The 16,661-nt window shown below is 36.5% G+C and overlaps 1 protein-coding gene across 1 annotated transcript in view; it reads right to left on the bottom strand.

Moving 5' to 3' along the window:
* Positions 1-260: 260 nt before the first annotated feature.
* CD47 (CD47 molecule) overlaps positions 261-16,661 on the bottom strand; it is an 85,986-nt gene continuing 69,585 nt past the window's right edge. Inside the window, exons 3-9 of the mRNA XM_007946585.2 lie at positions 12,934-13,041; positions 10,026-10,118; positions 8,903-8,995; positions 8,295-8,387; positions 2,872-2,903; positions 915-939; positions 261-322 (exon numbers count right to left, since the gene is read on the bottom strand). Of these exons, the coding sequence (XP_007944776.2) occupies positions 261-322; positions 915-939; positions 2,872-2,903; positions 8,295-8,387; positions 8,903-8,995; positions 10,026-10,118; positions 12,934-13,041 (506 nt within the window). The remainder of the gene's footprint in view (positions 323-914; positions 940-2,871; positions 2,904-8,294; positions 8,388-8,902; positions 8,996-10,025; positions 10,119-12,933; positions 13,042-16,661) is intronic.

The raw sequence follows: 16,661 nt of genomic DNA, 5'->3' as shown, positions 1-16,661 counted from the left end.
TTTTATAAAAACCATTTTAAAGCTGATCACAAGACACTGAATCTCCTTGCTGCGAGCTATATGAATGGAGAATCTGATTAGTGATACCCTACAACTTTTATATTCCTAGTTTTGTAATTTTTAACAAAGTAGATTTAAATTTTATAAATCAAGATATTTGGATCTTTACAATTTGACAGTGTCTCTTTAGTTTTTTTTTTTTTAAGCTGTAATTTCAAGAAGCTATTTTATTGCTTTTTAATGCTTACGTTTTAACCAATTTAAAACTGTAGTTGCATTTTATACTTACCATCATTCATCATTCCTTTTGATTCTTTAAATGCTAAGAATTAGTAAGAGGCCAAGCAGGCAGTTAGTGTGGTTCCACAATTAGAAATCAGTTCTAAATAAATAAACATGCAGTAATATCATGCTAACTGCTCCACAACTACATGGACAAATTGATTTTAAGACTATCATTTTATTACAATAGGTCACACCCAAGGCCATCCTTTAAAGAAAGCAGATTCAGTTGGAAATATGGGTCTCTATTTAAGAAGAAAGTGAGACATTCTGATCTCACTCCATGGTGACAGCCTGTATCTTTCTGAAATTTGTAAATCAGAAATTAAAATCACTTAGGGTTATTCTCTACTAGAGGTGTTACACTTCATCTTGGACAATATAAAAAGGGAATGGTATTCTTAACCAAATATGAAGTGGCTGAGGCCACAACATTTTTCCCAGAGGTGAGAATATCACAAGAGCAATATTCTTAATTCTTGATGAAAAATTAGGAAAAGAAAAGTTAAGGCAAGAGAAGAAACAAAATTCTTCCCAAGTCATAGAGGGAATATTTAAACTGTTTTGGGGACCAGTTCAAATTATGATCTGGTGATGGGTCAAGAATATACAAGTGTTTAATAACCACGTACCATTAAGGGGTTCCTCTACAGCTTTCTGGAAAATATTTAAAATATATATACATAAAAATAGAACTTACATCATGTCCTTTTTATACTAAAATTTATATACACTAACATTTAAACTACAGTGGACCCTCCATATCCTCAGGTTCCACATCCACAGATTCAACTAATCATAGAACAAAAATATTGGGGATTGGAGAGGAAGGGCAATTTAAGTGGTCAAAGCAATCCCCTAAAGGATAAGCGGAGTGTAAAGTGCTATTTACATAGCATTTAAGTAGCATTAGATGCGTTAAGTAATCTGGAGATGATTTTAAGTATATGGGAGAAAGTGCTATATTTGCAAATATACCATTTTGCATAAGGGACTTGAGTCTCTGTGGATTCTGGAACCAATTCCTTGGGGATAATGAGGGACAACTGTATACAGCAAACTGTGAATCATGTAGTCTGAAAATATCCTAAGGCAGTAAATACAGGTCAAAGCAAAGCTTGCCAAGTCTAGTGAACAGTTTAATAATAACTTTTATTCTGTAAGTATTATTTTTCTATGCAGAATTTCCCACCCCATCCTGCCTATCCCATTCACAGAAATCCTAGTATCTGAAACAAATTCTTAAAAGCAAACATGAAATAGCAACAATAGACTAAGCAACACAGTTAAACAAGAGATGGGAGCAATGTATCATTTTCAAGCCATGCAAACTGAACTTGGAAGTAGACAAAGAAAATTTGTTAGGATTTAAAGGTCCAGAGACTAGATTAAGTCTAACAGAGGTACTTTAAAAACAGTTGGCTGTTGTGGATGTAGTTATGACACCAGTCTTTATCTGAATAAACACTTGTGGTAACAGGAGCCCCTTGCCTCCCACTGCCTTTTAGCATGTTGTACTGAAGCTTGTCAGACTTAGGAATATATGTAACCTCTATTTCCTACCATAGACAGGAAGTATCCCTTCCAATATTACAGATGAAGTAAACATAATTTATACTATCATGAATCCTTTATAGGAAGCTATATAGTATAATATAGTCCTTTCCAAATCTTATTTACATAAAATACCTCTTCTTGGTCCTATTACCACAATGAGTTTCTATTTATAAAGGCTTTTATCTCCCAATTTATCCACCCCCCCCACCCCCAGTTAGGCACTCTGGTAGCATAGTGCTTAAGGCACTTGACTGCTAACCAGAAGGCTGGTGGTTCAAACCCACCAGCCACTCCTCGGAAGGAAGTTTGGGCAATCCTACTTCTGTAGTGATACTGCCTCGGAAACCCAAGGAGGGGTTGCTATGAGTCAGGGCTGACTCGACGGCACACAACAACAACAACAACCACCCCCAGTTTATCTCTTAAGTTTGCTTTTTTAATTAGAATTTTCTCAGATAGCTTATTATGGTGTTAGATATAGTGAAACTTACAGCTTAATATAATGGAAGAGAAACATTTACAAAAATAGGAGAAAGGGAGAAGGGATGAATCAAAATTCAGAATGGATTTTTTTTAGCAATATTTATATTTATTTTATAGATTATAATTTAATGAAATCAATTTAATATAAGCTTCTCTCCCTGATTTTTAGGTCTGAGATTATCATTCTGGGTCTGCACATCAAATGTGCAACAGGTCCAACAGGTGAGGAATATATACTGGTATCAGCTTCCTTCTGACTGCAGAAATAAGAACCATTATTCCTACACACAAATTTTCCATTTCTGGGTGTGAGAAGTCAGCACAATATCAAAGAATAATTTATTGCATCCCAATGCTACTAAAACAATCAAGCATAGGTTTTAGTAATGAATTAGACGTATTCATGCAAAGTCATGCAATGGCATTAATGTTCTCTTAACTTGGTCTTACACTAAACAGAAAGCAAAGGGGCTCAATAATTCCAACTGCCAGTCCTCAATCTAAATCATCAAGTGTCTCTCCCAATTCATTTAAGAAAATTTAACTTACCCGAGGAGGTTGTAGAGTTTTCTGATTGGAAGCTGATATAATTAAAAAATAGTAATAAGAATTTAATAAATGAAAGAAATTAAGGCAGTAAAATGCTGCATTTTAAAATAATCTGTAGGGCTAAAACTACTGGAGCCAGAGACTTCACTGAAAGAGTTCTAGCTTTGACAGTCTATTCAAATATACAGAACATTCTTGATTAATTGCATTGATAGAATAAAATGATGCAAATAACCACCTACATGAATAAACACACACATATATTCTCTCATTCATGCATGCCAACTCCCAGCCAAATAAGCTATTTGTTAAGCTTCTTGGTGGAAAAACGCTTCCATCTTATCCACTTCTAATGTGAGCTCTGTATTCTTTCCTACTCAACTCAGCCAGATCATGGCACAATGTAGCAACGACCAGCAACTCCATTTACTCATTACCCTTGGCTGACTGCTTCCTTATTAGCTAGTCTTTCTCTCTCTCTTTTTTTTTCCCCCATTCTTCAAGTTTGCCAAGCTCCAGATATCCAACAAACTAAAGAAAATGAATATTCAGACTTCTCTGAGCTTAAAAAATTATCCTAGGCAGTTGGCTACAGCTACAATCAAGCCCTTCTCTATCTATTCCTTCTCAGCTTTCCAAGTCACCCTTTACACTGCTTCTGAAGATGAGGAAATACTGGGCATGAAGAAAGCTAAAAAAAGAGAAAGGAATTACTTCAAATGGGTGGAGGAGATCATTTCTTTATCAAATGCAAGTGAGGAGGCCCTACAGCTGCTAAAAATAGTCCTAAGTACAGAATCAGAGCCTCAATCAGCAACATCCCATGAATCCTTTAATAGGAGGGTAACGCTGCCGGCTACCCTAGTTGGATGATAGCACTGGGCAGACAGAGGCAGGAACCAGGGCACTATTTTAGTTCCCTCTGCTTTTTTTTTACTACCACCTCCCCTGCTCCTACCTTACACCAAGCTTCCAAAGCTGACAGATACACAGGGTGGGACCTGACTCAAGGACAATGGATGTATGGACTAGCAAGAAGCCTACAAGACACTATCAAACAAAGCAAATGTCAACTGACTGGCCTGATAAGATTCTGAAAGAAAAGAGAGAAGATTAGAATGTTGGTGACAGGAAAGGAAGGTGAAAAAATAGGCACAGGAAGTAGACAAGGAGTTCAATGCTTAGCGTCATGGGTAAGAAAAAGCAACTAGTGAGAAAACACGAATTGAATAATAAATAAGAACCTAAAGGAGGGGGTGAGCTAGTTGGTAGTAGGTAAATAAACAAAAAACCAAAAAACTAAATAACTATAATGGACAAAAGGTATCAGTAAAACAAGTCTTGTTGCTGAGAGGGCAACACATCAACTCAATTATCATAGATGTAAGGATACTTCCAGTTCTTAAGCTATATACTCTTCCACTTGCTGTGAGGTTCAGTTAACGTATCTGCTCTTAGGAGATTCCTGTCTTGATCACTGCTAGTGTGTGGCTTTATAATAAACGTTCCTTACTGGAAGCAACTTGCGGGAGGGGTTTTTATCTTTGCAACCAAAAGAGAAGGCAACTTTTTTTTTTTTTTTTTTTAAAGTACTATGAAATAAAATTGGTTGGGAATACTGAAGCCCCAAGTTTAGCAGCCTCCCAAATAAACCAAGTAGAATTGTGGAACTTTATTAGAGACCACCATGACAGTTACCTACATATACAATCCACTTCAACAAAACCAAAAGCACTCCCTTGGCACAGTGGTTACAGCATTCGGCTGCTAGCCATAAGATTCAGTGGCTCAAATCTACCAGCTGCTGCATGGGAGAAAGATGAAGCAATCTGCTTCTGTAAAGATTTACAGCCTTGGAAACTCTATAGGGAAAGTTCTACTCTGTCCTATAGAGTTGCTATGAGTTGGAACAGACTCCATGGCAGTGGGTTTTCTTTTGGTTTGGTTTTCAATTAAACCCTGCCCTGTATCTATGTTCTATAAACCCAGACCCAAATACATATAGTTGTTGTTGTCATGTGCTATTGAGTCGGACCTGACTCACAGCGACCCCTCCTTGGGTTTCCGAGGCAGTATCACTATGGAAGTAGATTGCCCAACCTTCCTTCAGAGCAGTGACTAGTGTGTTTGAACTGTCAGCCTTCTGGTTAGCAGTCAAGTGCCTTAGGCACTACGCTACCAGAGCTCCTATATACATATATATATATACACACAAATATGCATAAGGAGCTCTGGTGGTGGCACTGTGGTTAAGGCATTTGGCTACTAACCAAAGGCTGGCAGTTCAAACCCGATAGGCAATCTGTAAGAGAAAGATGAGGCAGTCTGCCGTCATAAAGATTTACAGCCTTGGAAATCCTATGGGGTTGCTATGAGTTGTAATCTACTAACAGGATTTTTTTTTAATGCATATGCACATATATACACACACATACAAATACAACACATCATTCTAAAATATCTTCAATGCTGTGGTAAATGTGGTTTCTGACTGCTACTGGGTTGATCTGTATCAAAACACAAAACTATGCCTTTGTATGGAATTAACTGATAATAGTCTCGGAAGGAAGGTTGGGCATTCCTACTTCCGTAGTGATACTGCCTCCGAAACCCAAGGAGGGGTCGCTATGAGTCGGGGCCAACTTGATGGCAAATAACAACAACAACAAGCTTTAAAAAATGGAAGTGTTAACTCTTATAAATGATGGATATAAATACTTTATCCATGTAGCAAGCTGAACTTTAGTGAGTTGAGTTAGTTCCTTTTAATCATTTATATGCTCCCACATTTACTGTTCTCAGTCCTTTATCTCATTTTATAAAATTAAAACACTTCCAATAAAAAAAAAATAAAAAAAAAGGATAAAAGAAAAGGCAAATCAAAATCCTACTCTTTAAAGTAACAATTAAGGCTACCAATTTAAAATTGGAAATAATAAAAATTATAAAAGTTAAAATTTTCATAAGTACATTAACTCACTCTTAAAAAGATACATTTTTTTTAACTATCTGAGGATTTTATTGCATTTAGTTCAATACACATATACAAGGCTCTTCTAAAGAGCATCTATAATGAATGAAAATTATTTCAGAAATTTAAAATTTTTATTCCATGATACAAAAGCTCAAATTTTCAACCTTAATATTACATGTACTCATATTTACACATTTAAATTACATAAGAAAAACACATGAATTTTCCTAGTCTACCACATTATCCAGAGAGCAACTTTCCTATACCTTTTTTCTTCTTGCCCTTCAACTGACCAAAGATGTGCCTTTCAAAACTGGCATCTGTTGATTTGAAGGGTTCATTTAGTGTATCACTAAATGTGAGTAAAATTGGACTAAATTCTTAATTTATACATGGTACATTTATATATTAAACTATGTTAAAGGCAAAAATAATTTTGGGATCTTTTTAGGATTTTACTTTCATTTTAATTCAATGTGAGAACAGCAATGTTTTTAATTACACTGGGTTCACAGGATTCCCAGGGATATAACTGATGGAGAAGGGAGGAGATCAAGGAGGTGGCAATTAGTACCTACTGCCACTTTAGTGCCATCAGGCCTGATGGCAACACCTCATTCTTTGCTATACATGGAAGACATGTGAAAGCATGGGAAGTAAATGAAGGGCAATGAAGATAATAAGGAAAAACAAGAACAAAGAGTTGACCATCCATCAAAGACACCTTATACTACACTTCATTAACAGTGGTGCAGGTATTCTAGGCCAAGTACTATTCTAGAGTATTCAAGGAGAAAAAGAAAATCAGCAGTGTCATCTTCAAGAACAAGTCTCATGGTGTTCAGACAACACAACAAAAACAGAATATGCATCAACCTTCATGATGCTCACTGTAGCTACAAAATGAGTATCACTCTGCTTTAGAAGTCTTCCTTGTGTTTATGATCTTGTGTGGCATGAAAGAAAATGTCACTGAGAAATAACTCTGATTTATGAACACAAATACTAAAGGCAGTAGGATTGTAGTTAAGTATTTTAACTTGTTTATCTAAGAAGATTAAGGAGGACAGAGAATGAGAAACAGAATCAAATTCAATTATCACTCACCAAGAGCTAAATTTCAGAAACTGTAAAATTTCTTTGAAAATACTATGCAAGTCATATGGGAAAATTATTTGACTATAATAACTCAAGTTTTACATTAATTCTTAGAAACACATGGTAAAGTTTACCTTAAAGCAAAGCAAAAACAGTGACTTTTTACTCCATTAATTTAAATTTTTTGATTATTTTGACAGGAGATCAAGAGGTTGCTTTACTCTGGTAACATAGTTCCTAAGGCACTTGACTGCTTACCAGAAGGCTGGCGGTTCAAACCCACCAGCCACTCCTCGGAAAGAAGGTTGGGGCAATCTACTTCCGTAGTGATACTGCCTTGGAAACCCAAGGAGGGGTCGCTATGAGTCGGGTCCGACTCGACGGCACATAACAACAACAACAACATTACTTCATAAATAAACAAAAAGGGAAACTAGTATAATGGAACTCTAGGGAACATCTTTAGCTTAGATAAGACAACAAACTAGTTGAACGCATTATTAAAACCATCTAACTTTGTGTATTCAAAATAAGAATATATGTAGAAACCTGTTACTTGAAAAATGCAGATTAAATACAAAGTTTAGTACCAACAAAGTTAACTTCATCTTTCCTAAGAATTGACATTAAAAGTAGTAAAAGTCTAAAACTTAAAACTCAGTGGTGTTGTAATAGTGGTTTTAACTAAAAATGTTTTAAAGTCATGTTTCAGAGGTCATTGCTATTTAACAAAATTGATGGATTTCAATTTCAATTCCGGTTTACTTATGGGACCACATCGTAAATAGTCTACAAGAAGAAAAGCAACTGATAAGCAAATGTTGTTGTTATTGTTATGTGCCGTAGAGTCAGACCTGACTCATAGCCACCCCTCCTTGGGTTTCTGAGGTGGTATCACTAAGGAAGTAGATTGTCCAATCTTCCCTCTGAGGAGTGGCTGGTGGGTTTGAACCACCAGCCTTCTGGTTAGCAGTCAAGTAGGTCTCTGCAAAAGAGTGCTATCATAGCAACAATGGGCCCTTTAAAGATACATTTCTATATTTAAAATGGAAACTCAAATATTTCTCCCTATGGTTAGCGTAAGAAATTGATGCATTCCATTTCCTGTTACACTAAATTATAATCTAAACTTTTCATTACTGTATATACTATTTATCCCTTTACTTGAAATCATTCCAATTTTACTGTTAAAAATACAGTAGCATTTGTTTTATTTCCTCATATTTGGAATCATCTATACATCTATTTGGGCCTAAGTTACAAAAATCAAGCAGAAGCATTTTTCAGTTACACAGCTGAAACTCTGTAACTGTGAAACTGGCATAGGTTAACAAAAATAAGATCAACTTACCCACAAATTTCATATAAACTAGTCCAAGTAATTCTGCTAGAGCTATGATACCCAAACCTGAAATCAGAAGAGGTCCCTGCACTGGGGTACATTCTGTAAAAACAAATGAAATATTAGAAATTGACCAAAAAAAAAAAAAAAGACAAAATTTTTAAAAGAAATGACAATAATAGCAATAATACCAAGTCTGTAAGGAGAGTAATTTATGTCTAATTATCAAGGAACAAAATTTATTCATATTTTCATTATTAATAATTCAGTGAAATGACTCCAAATTATTTTAAGAAAAAAGCACCTGTTTGCATAATACGCACTTTATCACATCAAAACTAATGAAAAATAGGGTATAAAGCCTCAGATTGTTGCTTTTGGCTCCAACTGGAGACTGGTTATTTTTAAAAGTTCTCTCGTAAATATAGGAATAGAGGTGTGGCTGCAAAAACAATCGGCCCACAAGCTACACACAGCCTATGTTCTAGTAGCAATGCGGAAATCACTACTCTCAATGGGGGTGGGTTGAAGGGTGGAATGAGTTACAAATGGAAAGCTTTGTCCAAGGGAAATTCCTAGTAAAACAAACTGGGACAACAGAAAAATATGACCCTTACCTGAGATACAGAGGCTTAATCCAACCAAAGCAAGTATATAACCCAGAACCTGAAGAATCAATGTGGCAATGGCAAAGGAGGTCATCTCAAAAGCTGGGGGAAGGAAAAGCGTATAACAGAAGCATGTTAAAGAGTACTTTTCATCATTCCTACTTGTACTTTGTATAATGAAGAACAATAAATACTCTATGACCCTGGAGTTCCTTGTCAGATTGTAGATGCTTTTTGCATGACCTAAACCTTCCACACAAGCAGTCAGCTCCTGATTCACACTTACTCAGCAGCATTTTATTTTTAGTCAGCTGAAGTGGAGCGGCAGTTTTTACCCCAAAGCCTATTAGAATGATGCTGCTTTACCACACTCCTGCATTTTACAATATGAACGGCTATTATACATAGCTTCTCCACATGCATGTAAAATTGCTCTGGTGGAAAGAACCACTATGCAAACATGCCACTTTGAACATCATAACCTCTATCTTACACATCTAGAAGATCTGTTATTCTATAATAAACCAATAACTTTACAATGCATAGCAAGCCAGAGTTAGGCTTTAAGACTAAAAGTTCAATGTACAAATAGGAAAAAAAAATACTCTTTAATAATCATAAAAACGTGATTTACTTGCAAAATGCAGTGAAACTAATATGGATTACAGTTTGGATAATCAGGCCAATTTTTGTTAAAATACCATGTTAAAGTTTGCTAACAACTATAAAGAAATATACTATTGTTTGTGATTTATAACCCTTTTTTGTAGAACTAGTCTTTTTCTATGCAAAATATTAGCAAAAAGAAGAGAAATGGTATGTCTGACATCTACTTTTAACTTCAAAAAATTGAAAAAAAATAAGAGAGAATCATTAAGAAAGTATATAGCATAATTTAGGATCTATTGACTGGTATCAAATATATATATAAGATCACTTTCTACAAAATAATTCAGTGTCTTGAAAACCTAGGATAACCTTAAAATGAATTCAAATGGGGAAAATGTCTCTAATAGCTTGAAAAGCCTTTTAACAAATGTACTTTTATTGAGTTGTAAAAAAAAAGAATTATTTTCACTTAAGATGCTGTTTTTTAAATGAATTGAAATCATACTATAACAAAAATACTCACCTGTCATAAATGCACAGTACTGAAGTAATACTAACATCACTGTAGGAATTACTATTAAACCAAGCCCAGAAGCATTCTTTATTGAATATTCACCTGTTAATAAATAAACATGTTAAAATATTTTCCTACATACACCCTATTCTATGGGAAGTTAAAGCACTTAATTTTTTAAATATATTAATCTCACCACTACCCTTATAAACTATGAAAAGGTTAAAATATATATAAACTTCTTCACAAAACATCAAATAAAATGAACTATTTTTCCATTATTTAACACTAAACTCAGGACATCTAATTCTTAACATCTAAGTTTCAACATGCTGAAACATTAAATGTTGCTGTTGCTGTTATTTGCCATCGTGTCAGACCCGACTCATAGTGACCTCTCCTTGGGTTTCTGAGGTGGTATCACTACGGAAGTAGATTGCCCAACCTTCCTTCAGAGGAGTGGCTGGTGGTTCAAACTTTTGGTTAACAGTCAAGTGCCTTAGGCACTATGCTAATAGAGCTCCCAAACCTTAAACAGGATCTAAATACTTCCTAGGGACCTTATAGTATTTTAAATGAGAAACTTTGGAGCATCTTTTACTATCCCTTTCATGTAAAGTCAATCAGTTGTTCTTTCAAGTTTTCTTCTGAAAACCTTCCTCTTTATTCCTCCACTCCCTACAGCTGCAAAAATAACTGTCAAATTGATGTTCCTAAACATTACACCTACATTGCTTTTTTCTCAAGAAAGCAATGGCTTTCTACTGTCTAGCAATTTGACTTCAAATATTTGTTTTTCTTTCTATGAGCTTCCTGCCCTTAATTCCCACTGCACGCCCCCCCCCCCCAGCAATATAATTTCAATTTCAGGCTGACTTGTTCTCCATGTCCATTCCCATTTTCATGTCTTGGCCAATGAAGTCTGCCTCTGCAGTGGTTCCAAAGATACATGCATCTCCTAATCTCCCAAAGTTGTGAATATTAGCTTACTGGGCAAAAGACTGAGTACTTTATGACAAAAAAATATGATTAAGGATGTTCATATGCTGGATTATCTGGGTGGACCTGACAAGTGTCCACAGAAGATAAAGACAGAGAGAAGCCTGAAGAGACACAAAGGAGAAGACAGTGAGATGAGAAGGAAGCAATGTGACTACAGAGGCAAGAGTATAGTAAAGCAGCCAGAAGTCAAGGAACACCAATGAGCTTTTCCCAATAGCCTTGAGAAGTAATGTGGCTCTGCTGTGACCTTGACTCCGTATTTCTGCCCTCCAGAACTGTTGAGAGAATTTTTGTTGAATTAAGCCACACAGTTTATAATAATTTGTTATGATAGCCCCAGGAAAATAACAGATTTCATTATCAGGAAGTGGAGTGTTGCTGTAACAAATACCTAAAATTGTGGAAGTTGCTTTGGAACTGGATAATGGATAGAAAGTGGTAGAATTTTGAGGCACTTGACAGAAAAAATTTAGACTGCCTTAAATGAACCATTGATAGAAGTAATATTTATTGTTAAATGCCAAAGGTGCTTCTGCTGAGGGCTAGGAAGGAAATGAGAACATGTTATTGGAACTAGAATAAAACTGATCCTTGTTATATAGTGGCAGAAATCTTGGCTGAATTGTGTCATCTAGTTGTATGGAAAGCAGAACTTATAAGTGATAATTTTGGATATTTAGCAGAGGAGATTTCCAAAGTGTTGAAGGTGTGGCCTGGCTGCTTCTTGCTCCTTATAGTAAATGTGAGAGGAAAGAGAAATAGAGGCAGGAGTTATTAAACAAAAAGGAAACAGCGCTCAATCATTTGGGAAATTATCTGCCTATACAGACCGCAAAAGGTGCTGAAATTATTAGAGTCACTGTTAGGAAATCATGTTCTAGAAAGAAAGCCAAAGGTGTATAAATGGCAATCTGGCTAAAGAAATTAGGCATGTGACTCATGGATCCAGTCAACAATCTCAGCAGAAGTAAGGAATAGAGATGGGATTTTCCAGGAAAGATCTGGAGAGGATTCTCTTGTCCAATACTGTGAATCTCTATGATCTATACAGGAGAGAGCCATAGGGTTTTTGAGAATGCTGTATCAACAGAAGTACTGGCAGCATGGACCAAAGGGACTGAGAATGGATTCAATGCAAGAAGGCTACCAGATTCCTAAAATTCTATAGGAAGAAACAGGCCAATAAAAACACTCACCAACAAACATATGTCACCCTTCAAAAATAAGGAAGAATAACACTAAGAGCATTTAGATGATGAAATCTGGCACTTTGGGTTGATATTTACTTGGTATTTTTGTCCTGAAGTGATACTATAATGGGTTGAGACTTTTGGAGATGGTGGGATGTGGTGTATGTATTTTGCACATGGAATGAACATGACTCTTTAGAGGCCAAAGGGTAGATAATAGTGGATTGAATGGTGACCCCAAAGACATAATCTCCAGACCTATGAATAGTATCTTATATGACAAAAGAGATATTAAGAATGTTGAGAAGAAAAGCTTATCCTGGACTATCTATGAGGATCCTAAATCCAATGACAAGTGTCCTTAAAGAAGAAAAAAAAGAGGGAGCTCACACACACACACACACACACACACACAGAATACAGAGAGAAAAGGAAGCAATATGACCATGGAGTGATGTGGCCACCCAAGTCACAGAACACTTGTAGCCACCAGAAGCTAGCAGTGGTAGGACTTAACTTTCTCATAGAGCCTCAAAGGGAATGAGCTCTGCTGACACCTTGATTTCAGACTTCTGGCCTCCAGAATTCTCATATAATTTCTGTTGTCTAAGCTACTCAGTTTGCAGTAATTCATTACAGCAGCTCTGGGAAACTAATATACCCTTCTTTGGAATTCCCTCATCTACATTAACCCTGCCCTCCCTTACAGTAACTATACACCTTACCTGGGATGCAAAGAATGGCTCCAACAATAATGACTATGGTGAGCATTAGTCCAGCAACAAGTAGGAGAATGGTTTTCTCATTCGTACGATTCGATTTATATTTAAGTGCTTAAAACAAACAAACAAAGAATTACATAAACTCAATGAGAAGAAGTGAAGTCATTTCTGTAACTGGTGAAGTACAAAGACAAACTGATTAACTTACTGTAACTTATTAACCTTTCAGAAATAATTTCTTCATATCATGTCAGTCTACTTCAAATCCTTCTCATAATCAATGGATAAATAATGTCATGGCAGTATAAACATGGTTGCTGAATGTATAGTTGAAGCTTTATGGCCCCCTGCCACATTTTAAAAAATGAAGTTATATATACTACTTTTTCAATATCAGCATTATTAACATTTTGGGTCAGATAAATCTTTGCTGTGGGGGGCTGTCTTGTGCATTATAAAATGTTTAGTAGTATCCCTGCCTTCTATATGCTTGATGCCAGGAACAACTTTCTAGTTATGTCAATCAAAACTGTCTCCAGACATTGCCAAATGTTACTTGTGGAGAAAAACTGCCCCAGGTTCACAACAATGGTATACATAATGCTGTTGAAAACAACTGGATAACTGGCAAGACTGAGAAAAGAAAGGTCTGTTCCATATTATATAAAATTAGTAAAAAATCAGGAAAGGTATTTTGGAAAAAAGGATAAAATAAACATTGGATAAATCATACTCTAGTGAAATCACCAGGAGGAAGAATGCTTAAATTGATCCAACTAAAATAATTTAATAAACAATAAAGATGCAGTAGGACTCATGATAAATGTTATCATTTCTGATACTAGCTTTAGTGTCAAGTATCTTGTACTTAGTTCCTGAAAGCATAATGTAATTGATAAGCCTAAAAATGCTTTTTCTTTTACTATTCATCTTCTTGGTTTTGTTCAGGTTAATATTAACATTATTTTTTCACCAAGACAGTTGTTAAAAGTAACCTAAAAGCAGACTGAGTAGTAGAGAGAAAATGTGTGGTTAAAATTCTGCTGAATGTCATCCACACATGGAGTTCTATATGCCAGTATCAAAGGGAGACTGTCCTGAGGAGGGACAAAAACAACTTTAATGTTATAGTCAGTTGGTAATTTTTTTCCCTAAAATGATAAACAGTTAAAATACAGTAAAAACAACAAACAAACCCTAAATGACCTTGATAAAATTTATGTTTAAGAAAAACTAAAGACATTTGAGAGATTTTTAAATCTCTCTGGTGATGTACTGTCTAAGGCATTTTTGACTGCTAACCAGAAGGCTGGCAGTTCAAACCCACCAGCCACTCCTCAGAATGACGGTTGGCCAATCTACTTCCGTAGTGATACTGCCTCAGAAACCCAAGAAGGGGTCACTGTGAGTCGGATCCAACTCAACGGCAGTAAGTTTACCTACTGATACTTTAGAAGGTAACCAGAACTTTATTCTCTTTAGGGCAGGACTTTGAACCAGTTCATTCTGGTCTGTTTTGGTTTGAACCTCTGCTGACAATTTGCATTCCTAGGTTATGCTAATACTGCTGGTTAGGGACCAATTCTGAGAACCACTGGTGGAGCAGTGGTTCTCAAAATTTATTATACATAAGAATCCCCTGGGGATCTTGTTAAAAGGTAGATTCTGATTCAGTGTATCTAGGGTGAAAATGAAAATTCTCAGCAGAAGTTTGATTCAGAACAAGTTCAAACCCCTGCTTTAGGGGGAGAAAGAAAAGTAATAAATTATCAATCCTGCTGCTGGCTAACGGAAATCCACATTTATCTGAAATGAGTAAGAAATACCACATAGCAAGTTCCTCAAGTTTTTATTTGATCTGTTATCTCCATCCAGTCTTCAAATTTATGTAGCTACTACTTAGTCATTTCCAGCCTTCTTAGAAGGCACTGAAAGAGTTTACACAGTTTTGCTGTTTCCCAGGTTTAAATACTAGCTAGGATGAAATTGAGTGTATTGGTCACAAAAGGCATAAGCACAGGCAGAAAACAGAATTTTACCTTAGACGTATGGCATGTTTTCCATTTTAATCCAATGGATACAAATGAACCAAACTCACTGCCATCAAGTTGATTCCAACTCATAGTGACCCCCTTTGAGTTTTCAAGGTGGTAAATCTTTATGGAAGTGGATTGCCCAGTCTTCCTTCCACAGAGTGGCTGGTGGGTCTCAATTGCCAACCTTCTGGTCAGCAGTCAAATGCCTTAAGCACTATGTCATCAGAGCTCCTTAATCCAATGGATACTGTTATCTAAATAGCTCTAAAGTTCTCCAAAAAGTAATAAAATAGAAGCTGTTTCAAATGTACCTCATAACCAATCAAATATTCCAAGAGACTTTTCCAGGTTTAATTCAATGCATAAAAGAGCTACTATGATCAAGCAATAAGAACTCACCATAAAGTACAGTAGAATTTCATGCAAAAATGGCTGATTTACACTGTTATTAACAACAATAAAGTGCTCGAACCTCAACACTTAGAAGAATTACAGGAGAAAAATGTCACCACCAACAACAAACACAAAACACTATTACAGTGTTCTATTATAAAATAGCCTTCTTCTCTTTGAGTACAAACACACTACATATTAAGAACCCCTGGTGGTGCAAGCACTTGGTTCCTAAATGGTTCCTAAATGGTTAAAGCACTTGGTTCCTAAAAAGGTTGGCAGTTTGAGCCCACCAGCTGCTCTGCAGGAGAAAGTTGAGGTAGTCTGCTTCTGTAAAGAGTACCCAATCCACTCCCATTGAGTCAATTCCAACTCATAGTGACCCCCATTGGGTTTCAAAGGCACTAAATCTCCTCGGAAGGCAGGTTGGGCAATCTTACTTCCGTAGTGATACTGCCTCGGAAACCCAAGGAGGGGTTGCTATGAGTCGGGGCCGACTCGACGGCACATAACAACAACAACAACAAATCTTTATGAATGTAGATTGCTCATGTTCCTTCCATTGAATGGCTGGTGGATTTAAACCATAAAGATGACAGCCTTGGAAACCTTATACGGCAGTTCTACTCTGTACCACAGGGTCACTATGAATCAGGACAACAGTGGATTACACTAATATTGGATGTAGTTTTATTTGCAGTTGATTGACTCAACTATTTCTTCTCAGGATGACCTTAAACTCTTCCTTAAATTAAGCAGCTACTTCCAACAAATATATTAGTGGGATCTGCTTAAGTAAACCAGAGGTTATGAAACAATCTCTATATTTTCTTTAGTGAGCCTTTCAAAAGAGTTTCTTCTAGCCAATTTCTTTGCCAGTAAGCCCTAGGGATACAGGTGAGGAGAGACAACTCAGGGACACCCAAAGCAGCAGGCAGGAAGAGCAAGAGAAAGGGGATTAAAAGCCAGGAAGCCAGAGAGAAGAGTAATCAGCCGAAGGGATTAGGTGAGGAGAGGAAACTCAGGCCCACCCAAAGCAGCAGGACGGCAAAGCAGGAGAAAGGGGATAAAAGCCAGGAACCCGGACATAAGAGCAATAAGCTCGAGGGATACAGGTGAGGAGAGACAACTCAGGGATGCCCAAAGCAGCAGGCCAGAAGAGCAGGAGAAAGGGGATTAAAAGCCAGGAACACAGATAGAGGAACAGTCAGCCACAGGGACCCAGGTGGGGGTGATACGAGAGGTCCCCAACAGCAAGACAAACTTGTCTGTCGGTTTGTCCTACTGTGGTGACATGTAGAC

This window comes from Orycteropus afer, unplaced genomic scaffold (genome assembly GCF_000298275.1).
Source record: "Orycteropus afer afer isolate SDZICR_OR568_19922 unplaced genomic scaffold, OryAfe1.0 scaffold00166, whole genome shotgun sequence".
Classification (NCBI taxonomy): Eukaryota; Metazoa; Chordata; class Mammalia; order Tubulidentata; family Orycteropodidae; genus Orycteropus; species Orycteropus afer.
Note: the sequence above shows the minus strand (reverse complement) of the source record. Positions and strands in the feature narration are given on the sequence as shown.